This window comes from Homalodisca vitripennis, chromosome 2 (assembly GCF_021130785.1).
Source record: "Homalodisca vitripennis isolate AUS2020 chromosome 2, UT_GWSS_2.1, whole genome shotgun sequence".
NCBI classification, from domain to species: domain Eukaryota; kingdom Metazoa; phylum Arthropoda; class Insecta; order Hemiptera; family Cicadellidae; genus Homalodisca; species Homalodisca vitripennis.
Window position 1 is genome coordinate 176,350,434 of NC_060208.1, and position 20,234 is coordinate 176,370,667.

At 38.2% G+C, this 20,234-nt stretch overlaps 1 protein-coding gene across 6 annotated transcripts in view; it reads left to right on the top strand.

Moving 5' to 3' along the window:
- The window catches only part of LOC124355078 (SLIT-ROBO Rho GTPase-activating protein 1-like), a 338,240-nt gene that overhangs the window by 269,932 nt on the left and 48,074 nt on the right, over positions 1–20,234 (top strand). For all 6 annotated transcript variants that reach the window (XM_046806007.1, XM_046806011.1, XM_046806009.1 and 3 more), the window contains exon 3: positions 18,077–18,242. In XM_046806007.1, coding sequence (XP_046661963.1) covers positions 18,077–18,242 — 166 coding nt within the window. The remainder of the gene's footprint in view (positions 1–18,076; positions 18,243–20,234) is intronic.

Consider the following 20,234-nt stretch of genomic DNA (forward strand, 5'->3'; position numbering starts at 1 on the left):
CGAGAAATCAATCCATCTTGCCCCAGCTAAAACATCAACTATATTATTTTGATGTCAATATGGCTCATTAAAAATGCTCAATGCATATTGTGAGACCATTAACCAAATTAATTAATTTGTCTTTTGAACAAGGACTTTTTCCCTCGCTCCTTAAAACCGCGAAAGTAACGCCAATCGCCAATCTTTAAGAAAGACGATAGATTCTATGCACATAATTATAGACCTGTCTCAATTTTTCCGGTTCTTAGCAAAATATTAGAAAATGTGTTTTTGACTAGAATGCTTCTATTTCCAAACAAATAAACCTGTTTTCTGAGAACCAATTTTGATTCAGAAAGAGTAAGTAGACTATAGACGCAGGAGTAAGTCTAGTGGTCATGGTTGTAGATAGAGAGGATGAAAGGACTAAATCCCAAATTAAGTGTATTTCTCGACTTATCCAAAGCATTCGACTGTGTTGACCACGCCAAACTGCATGAAAAAACTTGAATTTCATGGCATCAGAGGTGTGCCACTGCTGTGGCTTAGCTCATTCCTCCAGTTATAGAACACAAATTATCTAGATCTCAAACACATTCTCTCAACCGATTTAAGGTCTGGAGTCTCTCAGGGATCATACTCACTCGTATTATTTTTCTAATATATGTCAATGACAATTGTGTCCAGCATTTTAATAGCCTCAATCTCACAGTAAACTCTTTAAAATCAAATTTCCTGACTTTCGCATTGTGATTATATGGTTCCAATGACGAACCAATAGTTTTATTGGATTATACTACGATGAAGTAGGTGGATTATTCTAAATTCCTTGGAATATTCCGAAATCGGGGATTGACTTCGAATGCTCATGTTGACCATGTTTGCTCCAGACTATCGTCTGGCATCTATGTCTTGAGGTCAATGGCCAAATACTGCCTTATTCAGATTCTGAGGACGACATATTACAGCTTGATTTACCCAAGCCGCATCTGCGTTTTAGTGTTGTGAGGAATTGGGGGGGAGAGGGGTCAGTTAGCAGTGCAAATGGTCAGTTCTTAAGAGTGTAAAATACGAAAGCAAGCAATTCAGATAACTGCACAACTGAAGTTCAGTGAATCTTGGAAGCCTTAACAAAGTTACAACTGTGTGCCTAGTCTGTACATTTTAGAAACAACCTTATTTTATATTTCAAAGTGTCTCCTGACAAGACCGAGACATAAATGGATATAGGACAAGAGACAGAGACGCTTCCGAACTGGGAGACACAGGACAGGGGTTTACGAACACTTACTCTCACAGGCAGGAGTTCGTTTTATCAATAAATGGCCAAGATGCCCCAACGCCTAAGGCATTAAAAAATCGTTTGAAACGCCTTTAAGCGTTCTAAGCATTTTGTAGTGTTGACGAGTTTATCGCATACGACTGGGTGACCGCTTGATCAGTAAACTGACAACAACCGTTGTAGGTGGGAATATTGGCAGGAATGAGTGGGGTATGAGAGCGTATAATGTATGTTTGAATGGTGCTTTAATGTTGTGCATTTGTAAAAGTTTTAAACAACTAATTTTGACGATGCCGTACATTTAGTAATGCCTACGGCAATAAAGAAAGTTGAATTTGAATATAACATCATAAAAGAATCGGAATTGGAATAGTGTTGCCGAATTTTTGATAAGTTAAAGGAATTAGGAGTAACCACGAACCAAGGATGACCGTAATTACGAACTATGATGGATGACCGATGGTGGTGGTGATGAAAGATTCCTTTGTAGTTTAAAACTAATCGTGTAGTATGTATCTTATTTGCAGTGTATTGGACTCTAGCTACACATAATCTCAAACCAAACACAATTAATTTTTTTAAACACAGACTTACTGCTACGAAGACAGAAAGTACTCAGATTAGTCCGAAAGAGTCATTACTGAGTGCGGGAGTGAAACAGTTTTAAATCTCGACGTAATGAAATTGCAAATTGCCGAAAGAGGATTTCAAAGTAGAATCAATCAACTGTCGGTACTCAGCAAATGTTTTCCCAAGGCTTTTCCGCGCAGCAGTGAATTACACCTTTAGAGGTTTATCAGGAGCAGGGAATGGTTGAACGAGTTTAAAAGCACGGTCTCTCTTTCATGTCGGTCAGATAGAGCTATGTGTTACTCGCTCCGGCCCGTGTGGTGTATGCTACTCATTGCAGTGCCACAATACTGTTGTGTATGCCGAAAACTGCCCTCTTATGCATGATTTACCCGCCACAGTCGCTGTGTGTTAGCTCCCTCCGGCCTGTGTGGTGTATGCTACTCATTGCAGTGCCACAATACTGTTGTGTATGCCGAAAACTGCCCTCTTATGCATGATTTACCCGCCACAGTCGCTGTGTGTTAGCTCCCTCCGGCCTGTGTGGTGTATGCTACTCATTCAGTGCCACAATACTGTTGTGTATGCACAAAACTGCCCTCCTGTGCATGATTTACTCGCCACAGTCGCTGTGTGTTAGCTCCCTCAGGCCTGTGTGGTGTATGCTACTCATTGCAGTGCCACAATACTGTTGTGTATGCACACAAAACTGCCCTCCTGTGCATGATTTACCCGCCACAGTCGCTGTGTGTTAGCTCCCTCCGGCCTGTGTGGTGTATGCTACTCATTGCAGTGCCACAATACTGTTGTGTATGCACAAAACTGCCCTCCTGTGCATGATTTACCCGCCACAGTCGCTGTGTGTTAGCTCCCTCCGCCTGTGTGGTGTATGCTACTCATTGCAGTGCCACAATACTGTTGTGTATGCACACAAAACTGCCCTCCTGTGCATGATTTACCCGCCACAGTCGCTGTGTGTTAGCTCCCTCCGGCCTGTGTGGTGTATGCTACTCATTGAGTGCCACAATACTGTTGTGTATGCACAAAACTGCCCTCCTGTGCATGATTTACCCGCCACATTCGCTGTGTGTTAGCTCTCTCCGGCCTGTGTGGTGTATGCTACTCATTGAGTGCCACAATACTGTTGTGTATGCACAAAACTGCCCTCCTGTGCATGATTTACCCGCCACAGTCGCTGTGTGTTAGCTCCCTCCGGCCTGTGTGGTGTATGCTACTCATTGAGTGCCACAATACTGTTGTGTATGCACAAAACTGCCCTCCTGTGCATGATTTACTCGCCACATTCGCTGTGTGTTAGCTCCCTCCGGCCTGTGTGGTGTATGCTACTCATTGCAGTGCCACAATACTGTTGTGTATGCACAAAACTGCCCTCCTGTGCATGATTTACCCGCCACAGTCGCTGTGTGTTAGCTCGCTCCGGCCTGTGTGGTGTATGCTACTCATTGCAGTACCACAATACTGTTGTGTATGCACAAAACTGCCCTCCTGTGCATGATTTACCCGCCACAGTCGCTGTGTGTTAGCTCCCTCCGGCCTGTGTGGTGTATGCTACTCATTGCAGTGCCACAATACTGTTGTGTATGCACAAAACTGCCCTCCTGTGCATGATTTACTCGCCACAGTCGCTGTGTGTTAGCTCCCTCCGCCTGTGTGGTGTATGCTACTCATTGCAGTGCCACAATACTGTTGTGTATGCACACAAAACTGCCCTCCTGTGCATGATTTACCCGCCACATTCGCTGTGTGTTAGCTCCCTCCGGCCTGTGTGGTGTATGCTACTCATTGAGTGCCACAATACTGTTGTGTATGCACAAAACTGCCCTCCTGTGCATGATTTACCCGCCACAGTCGCTGTGTGTTAGCTCCCTCCGGCCTGTGTGGTGTATGCTACTCATTGCAGTGCCACAATACTGTTGTGTATGCACACAAAACTGCCCTCCTGTGCATGATTTACCCGCCACAGTCGCTGTGTGTTAGCTCCCTCCGGCCTGTGTGGTGTATGCTACTCATTGAGTGCCACAATACTGTTGTGTATGCACAAAACTGCCCTCCTGTGCATGATTTACTCGCCACAGTCGCTGTGTGTTAGCTCCCTCCGGCCTGTGTGGTGTATGCTACTCATTGAGTGCCACAATACTGTTGTGTATGCACAAAACTGCCCTCCTGTGCATGATTTACTCGCCACAGTCGCTGTGTGTTAGCTCCCTCCGGCCTGTGTGGTGTATGCTACTCATTGAGTGCCACAATACTGTTGTGTATGCACAAAACTGCCCTCCTGTGCATGATTTACTCGCCACATTCGCTGTGTGTTAGCTCCCTCCGGCCTGTGTGGTGTATGCTACTCATTGAGTGCCACAATACTGTTGTGTATGCACAAAACTGCCCTCCTGTGCATGATTTACTCGCCACAGTCGCTGTGTGTTAGCTCCCTCCGGCCTGTGTGGTGTATGCTACTCATTGCAGTGCCACAATACTGTTGTGTATGCACAAAACTGCCCTCCTGTGCATGATTTACCCGCCACATTCGCTGTGTGTTAGCTCCCTCCGGCCTGTGTGGTGTATGCTACTCATTGAGTGCCACAATACTGTTGTGTATGCCAAAAAACTGCCCTCCTGTGCATGTGATGATTTACCCGAAACAGTCGCTGTGTGTTACTCGCTCCGGCCCGTGTGGTGTATGCTACTCATTGCAGTGCCACAATACTGTTGTGTATGCACAAAACTGCCCTCCTGTGCATGATTTACCCGCCACAGTCGCTGTGTGTTAGCTCCCTCCGGCCTATGTGGTGTATGCTACTTATTCAGTGCCACAATACTGTTGTGTATGCACAAAAAACTGCCCTCCTGTGCATGATTTACCCGAAACAGTCGCTGTGTGTTACTCGCTCCGGCCCGTGTGGTGTATGCTACTCATTCAGTGCCACAATACTGTTGTGTATGCACAAAACTGCCCTCCTGTGCATGATTTACCCGCCACATTCGCTGTGTGTTAGCTCCCTCCGGCCTGTGTGGTGTATGCTACTCATTGAGTGCCACAATACTGTTGTGTATGCCAAAAAACTGCCCTCCTGTGCATGATTTACCCGAAACAGTCGCTGTGTGTTACTCGCTCCGGCCCGTGTGGTGTATGCTACTCATTGCAGTGCCACAATACTGTTGTGTATGCCAAAAAACTGCCCTCTTGTGCATGATTTACCCGAAACAGTCGCTGTGTGTTACTCGCTCCAGCCCGTGTGGTGTATGCTACTCATTCAGTGCCACAATACTGTTGTGTATGCACAAAACTGCCCTCCTGTGCATGATTTACCCGCCACATTCGCTGTGTGTTAGCTCCCTCCGGCCTGTGTGGTGTATGCTACTCAATTGAGTGCCACAATACTGTTGTGTATGCCAAAAAACTGCCCTCCTGTGCATGATTTACCCGAAACAGTCGCTGTGTGTTACTCGCTCCGGCCCGTGTGGTGTATGCTACTCATTGCAGTGCCACAATACTGTTGTGTATGCACAAAACTGCCCTCCTGTGCATGATTTACCCGAAACAGTCGCTGTGTGTTAGCTCGCTCCGGCCTGTGTGGTGTATGCTACTCATTCAGTGCCACAATACTGTTGTGTATGCCGAAAACTGCCCTCTTATGCATGATTTACCCGCCACAGTCGCTGTGTGTTAGCTCCCTCCGGCCTGTGTGGTGTATGCTACTCATTCAGTGCCACAATACTGTTGTGTATGCCAAAAAACTGCCCTCCTGTGCATGATTTACCCGAAACAGTCGCTGTGTGTTACTCGCTCCGGCCCGTGTGGTTATGCTACTCATTGCAGTGCCACAATACTGTTGTGTATGCCAAAAAACTGCCCTCTTGTGCATGATTTACCCGAAATAGTCGCTGTGTGTTACTCGCTCCGGCCCGTGTGGTGTATGCTACTCATTCAGTGCCACAATACTGTTGTGTATGCACAAAACTGCCCTCCTGTGCATGATTTACTCGCCACAGTCGCTGTGTGTTAATGCTACTCATTGCAGTGCCACAATACTGTTGTGTATGCACAAAACTGCCCTCCTGTGCATGATTTACTCGCCACAGTCGCTGTGTGTTAGCTCCCTCAGGCCTGTGTGGTGTATGCTACTCATTGCAGTGCCACAATACTGTTGTGTATGCACACAAAACTGCCCTCCTGTGCATGATTTACTCGCCACAGTCGCTGTGTGTTAGCTCCCTCAGGCCTGTGTGGTGTATGCTACTCATTTAGTGCCACAATACTGTTGTGTATGCACACAAAACTGCCCTCCTGTGCATGATTTACTCACCACATTCGCTGTGTAATCTCGAAGGTTATAACTCACGCTTGAGGTGTGATATATATGCCTGGGTTTCCCCAGACCACCCTCTCCCCGTTGTATAAGCTGTCCCACCTTTGCAACGTTAACTATTGCTGTGAGACCACGTTTCATGTGCTGGAAGCCAACGAGAATTTTGACGTTCTTTTAAAGCGAATGTCTTATACATATCTTCGAAATATAAATTTGCTACGTTAAAAGTACCGTAAAAAAGCATCCCCGTAATTCAATGGAAGTGAATTAATCTTATATTTAAGTGTGTATTTTTGGTATTTATATCTAAATGCAGTAGTAGATTCTGTGTATTTCAGTATACTAACATGTTTAATCGTAATATTTTAAGTTTATCCCACAATAACATTAAAACAATAAATATACTTTTCGACAAGTAAACTGTGGTTTTGAATTTGTTTCGAAATTAACAAGTGCTATAGAAATAACAATATATTTCTGAGAACAGCTCTTAGCCAAGGAGAACACTGTCTCTAAGAAACTGAATTATTCCGCGCGAGTTCAACAGAACTCATGGAATATGTATGTCTTTCTATATTTCAAGAAAATAAACGTTTTTTTTTTAACTTTGAAACTCAACTCATTGGCACAAATCTCGTAAAACTATGTAAATATTTAGTGTGTCACTTAGATCAAATAATATAGATATTTACAGTATTCGACGAACCTCACCTCGACAATTGGATGATGGACGCATGGACTATCGATGTCCATCATGGACTTTATATAAAATTCGTATTATACGTATCAAACTGTTACTAAATACCTTTAAAAAAGAAACGTACAATTTCTATAATAATGAAGGACGCACCGTCAAAACTGTTCATAAGATACATTTAGCGTTTGCATCGTCTGATGTTCTACGTAGCTTATATGGCATCTGACAGGTGCAGGCAGGGAATTACTAGAAGAGCCAGTTTAGATACTAGTATACACTATACAGTATAAGTCTAATACAAGTTAGTCTCGAGTAGGGTGTGTGTCTCGGAACGAACCACGAGACACAGGATTTGCAAACAAATAAAGTCACACTTCTTCAGCAGAAGCAAAAACTATCATTTTAATATTAAAAGGACGCCAACACACATCAATTGTAACACTATAACTATATATTTAATGTTAGATTTCTGAGGATTCGCTCAGTAGATGATAGATAAATTCCAGAACTGCCCGAAAGCATGTTAACAAATACGTAAAGAATTTTGTGATCAAATAAAGTAGCTTATTTCTGCCATTTGACGTTTTTGAACTGTTATTAGTGTCTTCATTTTTTGGATCTGTGTTCACTTGAACCTTCACCATGGGGGTTTCGATGTCTTCTTTGCCATGGGTGGATTTCGATGACCTTTTTGGAAATTTCTCCGTCGGATTTTCAATAACTCTTTTGCCATCGGAAGGTTTTGAAGAGTTTCTTTGAACGTTCTCCACGGGGTCTCCAGTGTTTTCTTTGCCATCAGGGAGTTTCGTGGATTTTCTGGATTCCTCCACTCGGCTATTGTGTTTGGTTCTCATCTGGTCGTCCAACCACGTCGTTTTATTCACTACTAATTTTGAGCAACAAACAGCTTACACTCGTTACTATAGAGACGATTCTTCGTATGTACTGTGTTTCTTTAACTAATGTTTCAATAACTTGAATATATTTCTCGAAGGTGGCGTAAGAAGTGTCACCAAATAATGCTGTCTATGAAACCGTCCAGTTTAACGCTAATCTGAAATTTGATAACTCTTGAAGATCAAAGGTTGAATTGTTGCAACTATTGGTAAAGATTCGAGACAATAAAGGTTAACAATTGCAGCTTGGTAGCGGGTTAGCTTTCAATATCTAACTATAGTATTGTTCTTATATAAACGTGTAAAGTTAAAAAGGTCTTAAAGTTATTTACAATAAAGAAGGGAGATAAAATGTAGTGTTTAATGAATATACAAGAGACGCCAAGTAATTTCCTTGTAGTCGCTTCGGTTCAATGCACACAGTTCAATATAATACATAGGCAAGGCGCCAACCGTCATCAAAGTATTTCCTGCAGTTTGATTGTAGACGTACCAATAAAGTAGAAGAGAATTTCTAGTCCTCACTCAACCTCTACTAGTCGGTTTTAATTTCGTTACAAATGTCAGACAGAAATTAATGCAAGTATTTTCCAGTAGGGTCATGTCTCATTCTTACCTATTCAGAAGCTATAGAAGGCACCCGTAACTTTTCATCTGGTACATCAACCGTTTGGTGTGGGATTGGTATCGGCTTTTGACAACCTGATTTAGAAAGCATCTTATTTTTGTATTCTTGATCCGACATCCTTTGACCTACCAGGATGGATGTAAAGTGCTTTGTAGCTTTGACGAAACTCTAAATCCCTGGTATGAAAGAACTTTTACATGGAAGGCTGATAACGAGTACACTGTCCGTTATATCTATTGGCTCTCTGACCCCTCCACCCACAACTTAATCTTACCCATCATAATATTTCCAATCTGCCTCATATGGTAGAACGCCCATTTTACCAGTTAGAGATTGATTATCTTGTCCGGTGGTCTTGCTGGACAAACTCTATCTAACGTTACTATTCAATTTTATATTATTTATAACTTGCACGCATAACCTGAAACCCGTTTATGTAACAGGAAAGGTGTTCGTCTCAAATTAAAAACAATTGCAGATTTTGTGAAAGTACACTTGTTCTCTGGCTATTTTAAATTTACTATTTGTAGTTTCAAAATCAGTTGCGAACAGGCCAAGCAATAATGTACTTTTGCTTAGATAACGTCTGTAACGTTCTAATAACTATTTATAAATAACAGCTTTTATTTCTGTCCAAATAACTGTAAACTTGAAAATGCATCTATACCAAAATTGACAACCTCCAATTAATTAGAATCAGAGTTCTTTCATGGGTAAGTTTTATCATGACGTAAAAAACCAATTGTGGTTGAATTTTTATTTTATTTATAAATTAAATATATAACAAACAACGTTTAGGAATCGTTACAACAGGAGCAGTTGTGAACGATATGTTGTATCATTTCACACAAGTAGGCGCACAACACCTTGACGAATGCTGTAAGACATTTCACGAGTTCATCCACTACAGAGTTCGAATTCATCTTATGTCCATCATCACTTTTATTCACCTCCTTTGCTAACGGCTGTGACGTTTTTTCATCCTCCTTAGTCACATTAGAATTATCGCCTCCTGTCTTCTGTAAGTTACGTTTCTTACTCAGAAGTTTTATTTCCTTTTCCAAAAGACCACTTTTAAATTTCGGCAGTTGATCACCATTTGTGTCTCCGCTACTGTTATTACTTTTACCGTGTTCTAATGTTCGTTCTATTTTTGTATTTGAATCCATTCGCTGTTGGTTACTTTGCTTCAAATTTAATGTCCCCGATGAGCCATTATCTTTTTCTTGTGGGCTCACCGCTTGTGTTGGTGTTGGCCCCTTTTTCGTTTTCTTAATCGGTCTTCGTACATGTGGCATTTTCTATAAATTTTGTCTCTAAGTAAAATAGTATTTTTCTCCTTTTCCTCCAGACTGTTTGTAACTTTTATTATTTTCCTTACCTAATTTTAGTTGCTTACGATCTAATATGTGTATACGTACCATTGAATATTTTACTATAATTTTGTTCAGCCTGTTCTCCTTCAAAGTTGTTGCCGTAGAAACTCTTTGCAATTTTTAGACAAACCAATTTATATTATAAAAATCATTCAGCCTAGATTAAGTAGATCTTGGTCACTTGTAGAGTAAACTACATACTTTGACTGATAATTATACGGCATAATTTCAGTTAGCTACATGTTTATCACTATGTGACGGTTGGCAATAAGTAAAAGATAATAAGAGTGTATAGATTATGGAAATCAGTCTTTAAATTTCTCTACATATCCATCTGATATAATAATTATGTAGCAAATTACCATTCACCTAATTGTATCAGCCTACATTTTATTATAATCAGCTATTCCCTGATTTGTTGCATACAATTAATTTGATAACTGTTCAGCTCTAAAGCTGAATATTTATAATTTAACCCTATCTTTAGACCCTGTTTTATTGCTCTGTCACCGTCACACCCTGTACACATCCTAAGTACTGAATACGGTCGTCCGTGTTCGTCTCCGTTGTACTATTTCTAAATACCTCGTTTTATCTCATAATGCTTCTGTTATAACTTGGTATGGGTTCATCATCTGTTTTGTCTCTGGAGACTTTCTGCATTTGGACTGGCCTTATTGCCCTATATTCAGTCTGTAGACCTCCCAGATTTTCTGCTGTCATAAATATCGGTCCATTCTCCACATTTTAAAATTTTATTTTTAATGTGTATCGTTCTGTATGAAATCATAATGATTTGACTCCTGCACATATTCAGGCGATCGCCTGTTTCTGTACCAAATATTATATCTGTCCACGAGTTTCGTGTCTTAATAGACAGTTTTATCAAGTTTCTTCAATCATCATTCGTAATATTAATATACTTTATTGATTGTAATGATGTTTGGATTACAGTTTACAGTGGCAAGAAAACTCACCGGGCCGTGATAAGAAAGGACCTTGTCAAATTTTGAATTTAAGACAAAGATAGCACGGGTTAAGCTTCTGTGTACTTCCTAATTTTCCCTGTAGTACCTAGTACCGTAACTCTCTTGATGATTCTCGCAAAAGCTGTAGCTATGGAAACAGAAAATATAACAAAAGAACCGGGCTTTCCTGTGTAGATACAAAGGGTGATAACCAATATTGAGTACATTTTTTGTTTTGATCGCAGAAAAAAGGTAATTTGTAACAAATAAACAATATAACTCTCTTTATTTCAGTAAACAGTACTCTGGACCCTACTCTGGCCTGCTATTGATGACCCTAGAGTGTTATTGATTCGCAAAAGTGCCCCAGAGGAAAAGGCCTGAATTGATTTATTGAAAGGCTTTTAGAGAAAATTGCTCAATCAGACTGCTGAGGGTTGAAAAGTTTCAATTCGTCGACGATATAAAAAGACTCGGGCGTGCCGATACAAATTGCTAGTTACATAATTAGAAAGGTCGGGGACGGACCACCCCACGAGTAGCCTAGGGCTGGCGGGATTACAGGCTCAGACGGTGGCGTGCTGATGTACGACGTGGGGGCCAGGGGACAAAACATCGCCCCTAAGTAAATTAGGAGAGGACGTCACATCGCTGCCGGATTATGGGGGCGGTTTTGTTGGTTTTTGTCATACGTCTGGCGGAGGGATGAGTCTTGAAATGGGTTTTATCTCCACGATCCTCCCAGAGATGCCAAGGTGTGCGCTGCCAGAAAGCGATCAGTAATCCACTAAGTGTTGGACGGGATCGTTTTAAGGAGTTTAATTATAAAAAAGTAGTGGACGTCAGATTTTTAGTCAACTTCTAAACAAGCCAAATTACCATATATTACAAGACGGGTTGTTTTACGAAACGTCTCACTTCTTCCTTCGTCCGAAAAATTCCCTTGTAGGGCGTCATCGTATATTTTGGTTTACTATCCTTGGTCTCACTATCATAACATCATAAGTACAAAGTTACAGTACTCTTCACATGTGGTTTAGTTTGGTATCTGTGTGTTTGGCAACTGCGAGAAGAATGTTACGTGGCATTTTGGAGAATGATTTTAGAAAAAAAACCTAACTCTGCAAACAAATGTGATAATACCAGCGAGGTCTAGTGAAAGATAGGAATGTCTTGTGTGCTATTGGTTCAGAAGTTACAGGGCGTCAAGTACTAAACCATGTTCCAATATATAAGAACACGCATATTGATGGTTGTATTGACAATAGTTGACATGAAGACCGTACACGTACGGTATTTGAAGCATCGCGCAACATTTACAGAGATAATGATATATCGTAGATTCCAGTTGCAATATCCATAAGAAACCGATTAATCTGAGATTTACTTTCCCAGAATTCCATAACAGGATGGATTTTTTTGTGTTCAAGGACTAGGCTTTTGGAATTTGGCTTTGGAAACTGGGTTGCAATCGCCCAAAGACGACTAAACGAGAAATTCCTTTAATTTATTCAAACGTTTATTCCAAATTTGAGGACTCCGAAAATGTTTGTGGAACACAAGTGCAGGACAAACTAACATTAACTGCTAACCACAACTACTTAATATATACCTTTACTATGAGGCCAAATAATGTCATTGCCTATTTTGCCAGGTCTTGAGTATCAATATGAGACATTTTCCATCTCACTTTCCTAGCCATGTGTATCATATTGATGCACATAACTTTCCATTGTCCCTTACCTTGTATGAAGAAATAGTTTACATTTACATAAAAACTGCCTTACCAGTAATACTAGGCCTGTTAAAAGTTGTAAAAACAATTTTTTTTTGCATTAAAAATGCAATGACCTGCAAATCATAGACAGTGCATGTTTTTCCCTGGCAGCTATTATATTTTTGTTCTGAGTCTTTTGTAAGTAGCCTAGTGACAAAATGCTATTTTAGTTAATCAAGCAACAACTTTTTTAACTGATTCATCAAGTTGTGTCATTTCACGTCACGAATACATTGCCTTCCCTCACGTTCAAACAATTATCTTGTAATATTTGTTTATATCCAAGGCCATATGCATTTTGTTTGATACATAATAAATTTATTTTTGGATTTTGTTCAAAATTTGCTGTTTTCTAATGAAATATTAGGAGTTTCCTTTTGTATTTTTTTTCGTAAAAACCATACTGGTCAGAGTGATTTTTTTCCAAATTTTCAATGGCATTAAGAAACATTTCTTTGTGTACCTATACTGAACACATGGCTTGAGAAGAAAGCGTGTGTATATCGTATAGAAATCAAAGTGTTCCTGAAATCATGAATACAAATGTTCTTTTTGAAGTCAAATTTTTTTATATTTTATAAATTTTCTCTGTGATTGTTGTCTCTTAAGTCTCTAAAATAAGGCGGTTGACTGCGGCGAGACTAGACATGTTGAATGGGAAATATAGACGATTGAAATGTGAAAATTTGTATAGAACGCTTGTACGACTACATACTTACTTCGACTACATACTTACTTCAACTACATACTTACTTTGACTACATACTTACTTCGCAGAATTTGTTGCAAACGTTGTCAAGTGGTCCTCGGAACAGTGGACAATGGGACAGACTGAGGGAGGTATGGTGTGCAGTATGGATGGCTTGCATGTGGCAGTCAGCCAAATGGTATGCCAGTATTCACTAAGTCAGTAGTGTGGCTGTGAGGGTGGTTGCCATGGCAGCAGACTACCCTCCCCCACCCACTCGTGTAATCTGATACTACTAGATTGGATAACTCGACTCTTACTACGCCTTGTAATTTGTGCTACTCTACTACACTACCTGCATGCGATCTCAACTCATTCAGACTTTTATCGCTCCTATTGCCAAGAGACTACTACCAATGGTAGTTGGTTTTTAGCAATGTCACTATAATCACCCTGTAGATGTCTGTTCATGTCACGCCAATAGAGAATGTTTGCTTATGTATCTTCGCATAGTTTATTATTTATACCCAACTTTACAGCCTTTGTATACAGTACAGGAAATTAACTCACACAATGGTTACTGTGTTATGAGAATGAGAAAACATCTTCATCCGGTATGGTTTAGACTTGTAGTTTTTCCTGTATAAAACGTTCCACATTTTGTTTTGTATTGGGAATGCTACTATTATTTTGTGTCACGGACTACTGATCTCCGATCTCCGTGAATTATCCCGCAATAGAACAAAAACTGAGTAATTCGGTTTCTGATAATAAAAAAACAAAACAAAATCTCTACTCATTTTGCAAAATGGGCGTTGAGAGTAATGGCTTTTTGGCAGAGCTTTAGCTACGTCTGTCACTCGAGAGACAATTTCAAATTCTGTCTGTATGTCTGTCCGCACCACATCTCGAACACGAAGTCACTTATAAACGTCAAGTTTGCATGAAGCATCATTTCTAGATAAGAAACACTGAGTTCGATGATGATGCATGGGATTTGGCTGAGTGTTTACGAATAATTTTACATTGATCTTATGGGTAAAGAGAAAATAGCAGAAAAAAGAAAATTGTAAACAAAATTAGTGCAATCATATGAGATTTTAACATGTAACATTTATATTCTTAGAATTAAACGGTAAAATAATAGAGTGGGAAGTCATTGTTCATAGACGGTGACAAGATTTGATTTTAGAGTATTCTTACGTTGCAGTGTTCTCTTGAGCTCACTGGAATTTTAATTATTTGAATACTGCTATGAAACTAACTTTATGAACAAAAAAGTTAATGCAGCATGTGGCAAAATATCCAAAGAAAGGTTTCATCTCCTACCATGAAGTTTTCATGAGTACATTTTTGTTAATTTCTTTTCTGTATGATTTTCTATCTGTCTACTTGTCTGCAGGATATCTTGACATTGAAATGAGTTGTATATTTGAAATTTTTCATGAAACTTCAGGGAAGCCTGTTGCTTCCTACTTCCTCTTTAATTAAAGACTAATTAAATATATACAAAACCTATTTTTAAGAATTATGATTTTTAACATTCAAATCCATCTATCTACATTGTAGAAGTTATACATAAATTTATTTCCATCCATAGAACATCAGTTTTTAAATCTTTCAGCCCACAATTCAATAAAATCCTTCCACCTCAATTTAAGTTGCCTTCAAAGAGAAAATTCTTTAAACATGTATTAACAAGTATGTGTTATAAACATCATCCCTAGGTTATTACAGGATATATAACACTGCCTATCAATGGTAATAGGTAATTAAAGAGGTGTAGAGCAATTAGGTTCTTTATTTGTTTAATCTTCTTCAGGTAATTGTGTGGTCTTAATCTAATCAATGATAAGCATTTTACTGTTTTATATTTGACTAATTTTATTGTCAGTTGTAAAGCTTTCACTTTAGTTTCTATAACTGCTAATTATATTTATTATTGTTGCAGGAAAAAAGTCTTTTTGAAATCCTAAATATTGTGCCATTGAAATACAGTAAAGATTATCTAAATAACAAATTAATTTTGTTCATTTATTTACTGATTCTAATTTTCAATTATGTTCAGCATTACTGTAAAACCATGATGTTACATTTTATTTTTTTAAATTTTTTAAGACAAACAATCTACACTGTTGCTGAGCAAATGTTGCTCAGTATGGAAAAGTGTATCAAGAATAAAAGCCCACTTTGTTTCTAATAAATATACAGAGAAAGATATTCAAGCTGAACATAAAAATAATAAAGAACCATCACTCTCACCAAAAGTTAATTAATTACTTGCTTAGTCAAACTCATTTTGATATTCTGGCAGATTTGTATCTCGGCCAAGGTTTGCAGTACAGTGTGTGTATGCCAAGGTTTGCAGTACAGTGCATGTATGCCAAAGGAAGTTGAATAGGTCACCTAGCCAATTAGCCCTAATAACTAGGTGATGGTGCAAGCTAAAGATGACTTAATAACCGGCATTTCTACATGTCACAGTTGAGTGTGAACAGTATAAACAAGGTCTTAATTAAGTACTTTCATTGGAATATTTATTCTCAATGTCAATGTGATTTAAGACGAAATATTTTATATGTGAAGAGTTGTGATTCCTGTAGAGCAGTGCTTTTCCAAGTGTGAACCACACCACCTCGAAATTCTGGCAGGAGCACCGCGATTAAACGACAGTGATTAAGAATATGTGAAAACATTTTAAAAAATTACTTATTCAAAATTACTTTTGTATTAAAACAATTAAGTGTAAACAAAAGAGATTGTTACGTCATTGCACAAAGAGCGCTCTGGTGAGAGACTCTAGGTGCACTACCACTTCTCTTGGAACTTGTTGTCTTAACACTACACAATACTCCACCCAGACAAGCCAATAAGCATGCATTGACTAGCAAAAATGTGTTGGAATTTGTAGCATACTGATAGTAGCAGTTCAAAAGGGGCTTCAAGCTCTGTTCAAGCAAATGCTACCAGTGCGATTTGGACTCATTGTCATCGGAGCAATTAACTACAGTAAAAACATTCCTAAAAAGTAAGATTATTTAAACAAATATGCGAGGACAAGGGATTTGGCTACTCATGTGTTTTGTTCTACAGAAGTCCTCCTTTCTAGATTTTTTGAGCTGACATACGAAATATATGCTTACCTGAAGGATAAACACCATGTCTTTGCTGACAAATTTATTGATAAGGACTTTCTGTTTTCTTACAGAACTGTTTGAAAAGTTGAACATAATAAGTAATTGCAAGAAAAGAACACGAATATCTTAAACCTGTCAGACAAAATGGAAGGTTTTGGAAAGATACTCGATTTTTGGAATACTATCGTTTCTAAAAGTGATTACACTAGGATTACTACCTTGAAACAGTTTATTGAAGATAATTATTTGAATGTGGAAGATGATCTTAATGACGTGTTTAGCAGTATTTCTCTGAACTGAGTGTATGGTGATGAATATCTTCCTGTCAGTGTTATCAAATCTTATGTGGGAACCAAATCCATGTAACGAAGAAATACATCTAAAGGTTGAAGAGAGTGAATAACTGGTTGATATCCAAACATATTTTGTTGAAGACTGGATTCCAAACAAACTATGTGCTAGAGATTTTGTATAACATCAAAATAAAAAGAACCCGCAAATTTCCAGGAAAGTGTTGCTTGTGTTGATACCTTTTGCTACATTCAACCTTTGTGAGGCGGGCTTCTCAACTATGGCAGTCATCAAATCAAAATATAGACCATACATTGGAGAGACTATATATAAACAATAGACCATACATTGGAGAGACTATATATAAACAATAGACCATACATTACAATTGAGAAAGAAGTGCATGTTGCAGTTTTAAATATGAGGCCAGATTTTGACGTATTAATTAAAGGATAACATTCTTACCCTTCGCATTAGACTTTTATATAGGGCTGTGTGAACTTGAAACAAATACTATGAATTATGATGAATCTGAGTAGATATAAACTGACTGGCTAAACTGTAATTTGTATGAATTTAATTATTAAAACAATATTTAAAATGTAAAATAATTTGTACTTTATTTACTTGCCTTTACATATTTACTTGTTACTACTTCACTTTTAACAATAATATAATATAGAGTTTTTCTTTAAAAGTTAGTAATAGTGAATAGTAAATAATTAGATATAATTTATTAAAACAATGTTTTTTACTTGAGATATTTATGAAACACAATATGCATACAGGCAATTATGTTACATATGTGAATGAATTATTAGGAGAGAATTATAAAGTCATAATACTTTATTGTTGTTCTTCATCTATTCAATTAAGGTGAGTTTAAGGAGGTAGGGCACTGCGGAAAGTAGTACAAACCTAAAGGGACCCTTGAGTCCACAAAGTTTGAGAAATACTGCTGTAGTGAAACAGGAACAGAGAGTACTTCTGTGTTGCAGAGGTGACCAACATAACATTAAGTTAAAGGCTTATTCATTAATCTTAGATCCTTTTAATGAAATTCTGTACACTCCCAAGTTTACTGGATTAAACAAGAGAAGAAAAAATTTTGTTTTACAAATTTATTCTCTTTTGGAGCTTGGGTTCAAATCAAAATTAAACATGAACATTGATCAAAATTGAGTCTTTAGGTTTACAGATAAGTGTAAGTTAGCATTTTTCATTTGTTGTCATATCTTCAATACTGATCTTTAATGAGGATAAAGTACTATGCAAAGCAATTTAGGATCAGTTTGTAGCTCTTAATTTAACACCTCTTTACCTTAATTTATTACTCTTAATCTATGGATACAGTTTAATTTTTCTTACTGTGTAAATTCCTTTATATTTTGTGTCACATCCTCCATTTAATAAAATGTTATTATTCTGTCATCGTATGACCATATACGTTATGTTGCAGGAGGGACCAGTGGCCGCTGTTTTCAACATACTCGTGTTGGCAGCAATTGGTAACGCAAACCAAAAACCTCAGCAAGGACCATGCAGCACTCAGCGAAGTCTACTCTACTCATCTGGTCAGCAGGCTTTCACAAGTCATCGAGGATGTACAAAGGATATATAGGAGGGTCAGTGTCTACTTTCATAGAATTCTTTTTCTTTCTTAAATGCTTTGGTGCATTACCTGTTTGAATGTCTAGCTTTCCATCTGAGATTTTTCTTAGTCTGTTTGTCCATCTACTTTTTGGCTGTCAGTTTCATTAAACTTTTTCTATTTTTCAAATATATTTCTATCATTCTATTTCTCTTTTTTTATCATGTGGAATTTGCCTTTGCAGTGATGAGATCACTCATGTTAGGACAGAATAATGGCCTTAACTCTGTGTTGGCTACTAAAAAAAGTCCATTCACGTGACACATTCCTAAGCCTTATTATTTGTGGAAGGGGGTGTAATATAGGTAGTTTAAAATAAAAAATTCAAGAGATATCGGTCTTCTTGGGACTTGCACTTCAGTAATTGAAAATAACAGTGAACCTGATTTCTACATTTAGGAATTTAATGAAGATTGAGAAATAGGCCACTTCATATTGTACCTTCTTTAGTTTTAAATTCCATTTCCACCATATTCAGTTTCTTCTCTTGGATGACTCTTCCACTCTATATTATTCAATACAACTAATGCCACAGTGTAGCGGGTACAATGATTATTGCAAGATAACCAGAGCTTGGAGGGGTGACCGCTAAGTGAGCTTGTCCTTGCAAGCAGTCTGTGTGTGTGGCCATTGATGGTGGTTCGGACGTCACCTCTAAGCCATTGGTCCCCAGGTTAAGTGTTAGAGAAGGCTTCTTAGCCCTAACTTCGCCTGGTAAAATAAGACACCTTTACTTTACTTTTACAACACCTTACCTGCCCAATTAGTCTCGGTTTTATGAAAAATGATTTGATTAGCTATTAAGAGTGGTGTAAACTCTCTACCAATACCTATGGACCTGTTACACAGTACGATTAACCAAGCCTGGCTCACTTATAAGCACTATACTGGTATTATTGTCAGGCAATTGCTCAGATACTGTCTCTTGTGTTGGACTTGTGCTTGGCTAATGCTGTTGAGCTAGATGAGGGTACAACTTTAAAAACACTATATTTGTGTATGGACAAATGTTTTCAATCAATGTGAGTCTTATGAGGAAATGGTCTACTTTTTTCATTTTCTTTTTCTTAGATTGAAGTTCAGTCTGATCTATTCTACCTTTTTAGGTGAGGCTCAATGGTTTTCAAGAACTGTCTATAACTGCACTACTCATGTAATAGTAAAGTTATTGAATCAATGAAATTCATTCCTTGTACTGTTTTTATTTCTTAAACCACAACAAAACATGCCTGCTTGGTACAACAAGCACAGTGATAATATTATAAAATAATTTTGCTGTACATACAGTATTTGATTGAAAACATCGAAGATTAATATTGAATTTTTTATAGATATTTTAACATAGTTATATTCTCTACAAATAAATAAGTAAATAATCAAATAAAACGTTTTAATTGGCTATAGTGACAGTGCATTTCTAGTGAGCAAACCTGCAACATATATGATGAGTCGTGGGGTTGGTAGTAATGAAGTGGCCTGTACACAGCATACTAATGCTGCGGGCGAACCAGCCACTGTGAAATGGCTGCTTTCTCAGACTGAACATTCCTTTATTCGTCCCCTCTCTCTGGAAACTAAAAACTCAAGCGAATCCCAGGCTCTAGCAAAGTAGTTTAGACAGGATTCAAGGAAATGAGTACTGTTTGTAGTAAAGCCAAGAGTTTTATGATAATGATAGTCGTCTTGCTATTAAAATCTTACCGGAATATAATACGGTCTAGTAAGACATTTAAAAGATCTATTAACATTTTATTTAAATACTATTTGACATTATTTGGACTTGTTAACTATATAAAGTTCAATTCTTGATGTTAATTTTAATTTAAATGTTCTTACCAATAAACCTGATACCGTTATCAAAATCTTATTAAATGTTATTGGGGAAAGCTCAAAATCACCAGAATTGTAAGGTATGAACATTTTTGTTCACAAGGATTTTGCAACAGTGCTTTTTTTAGGTTTGACT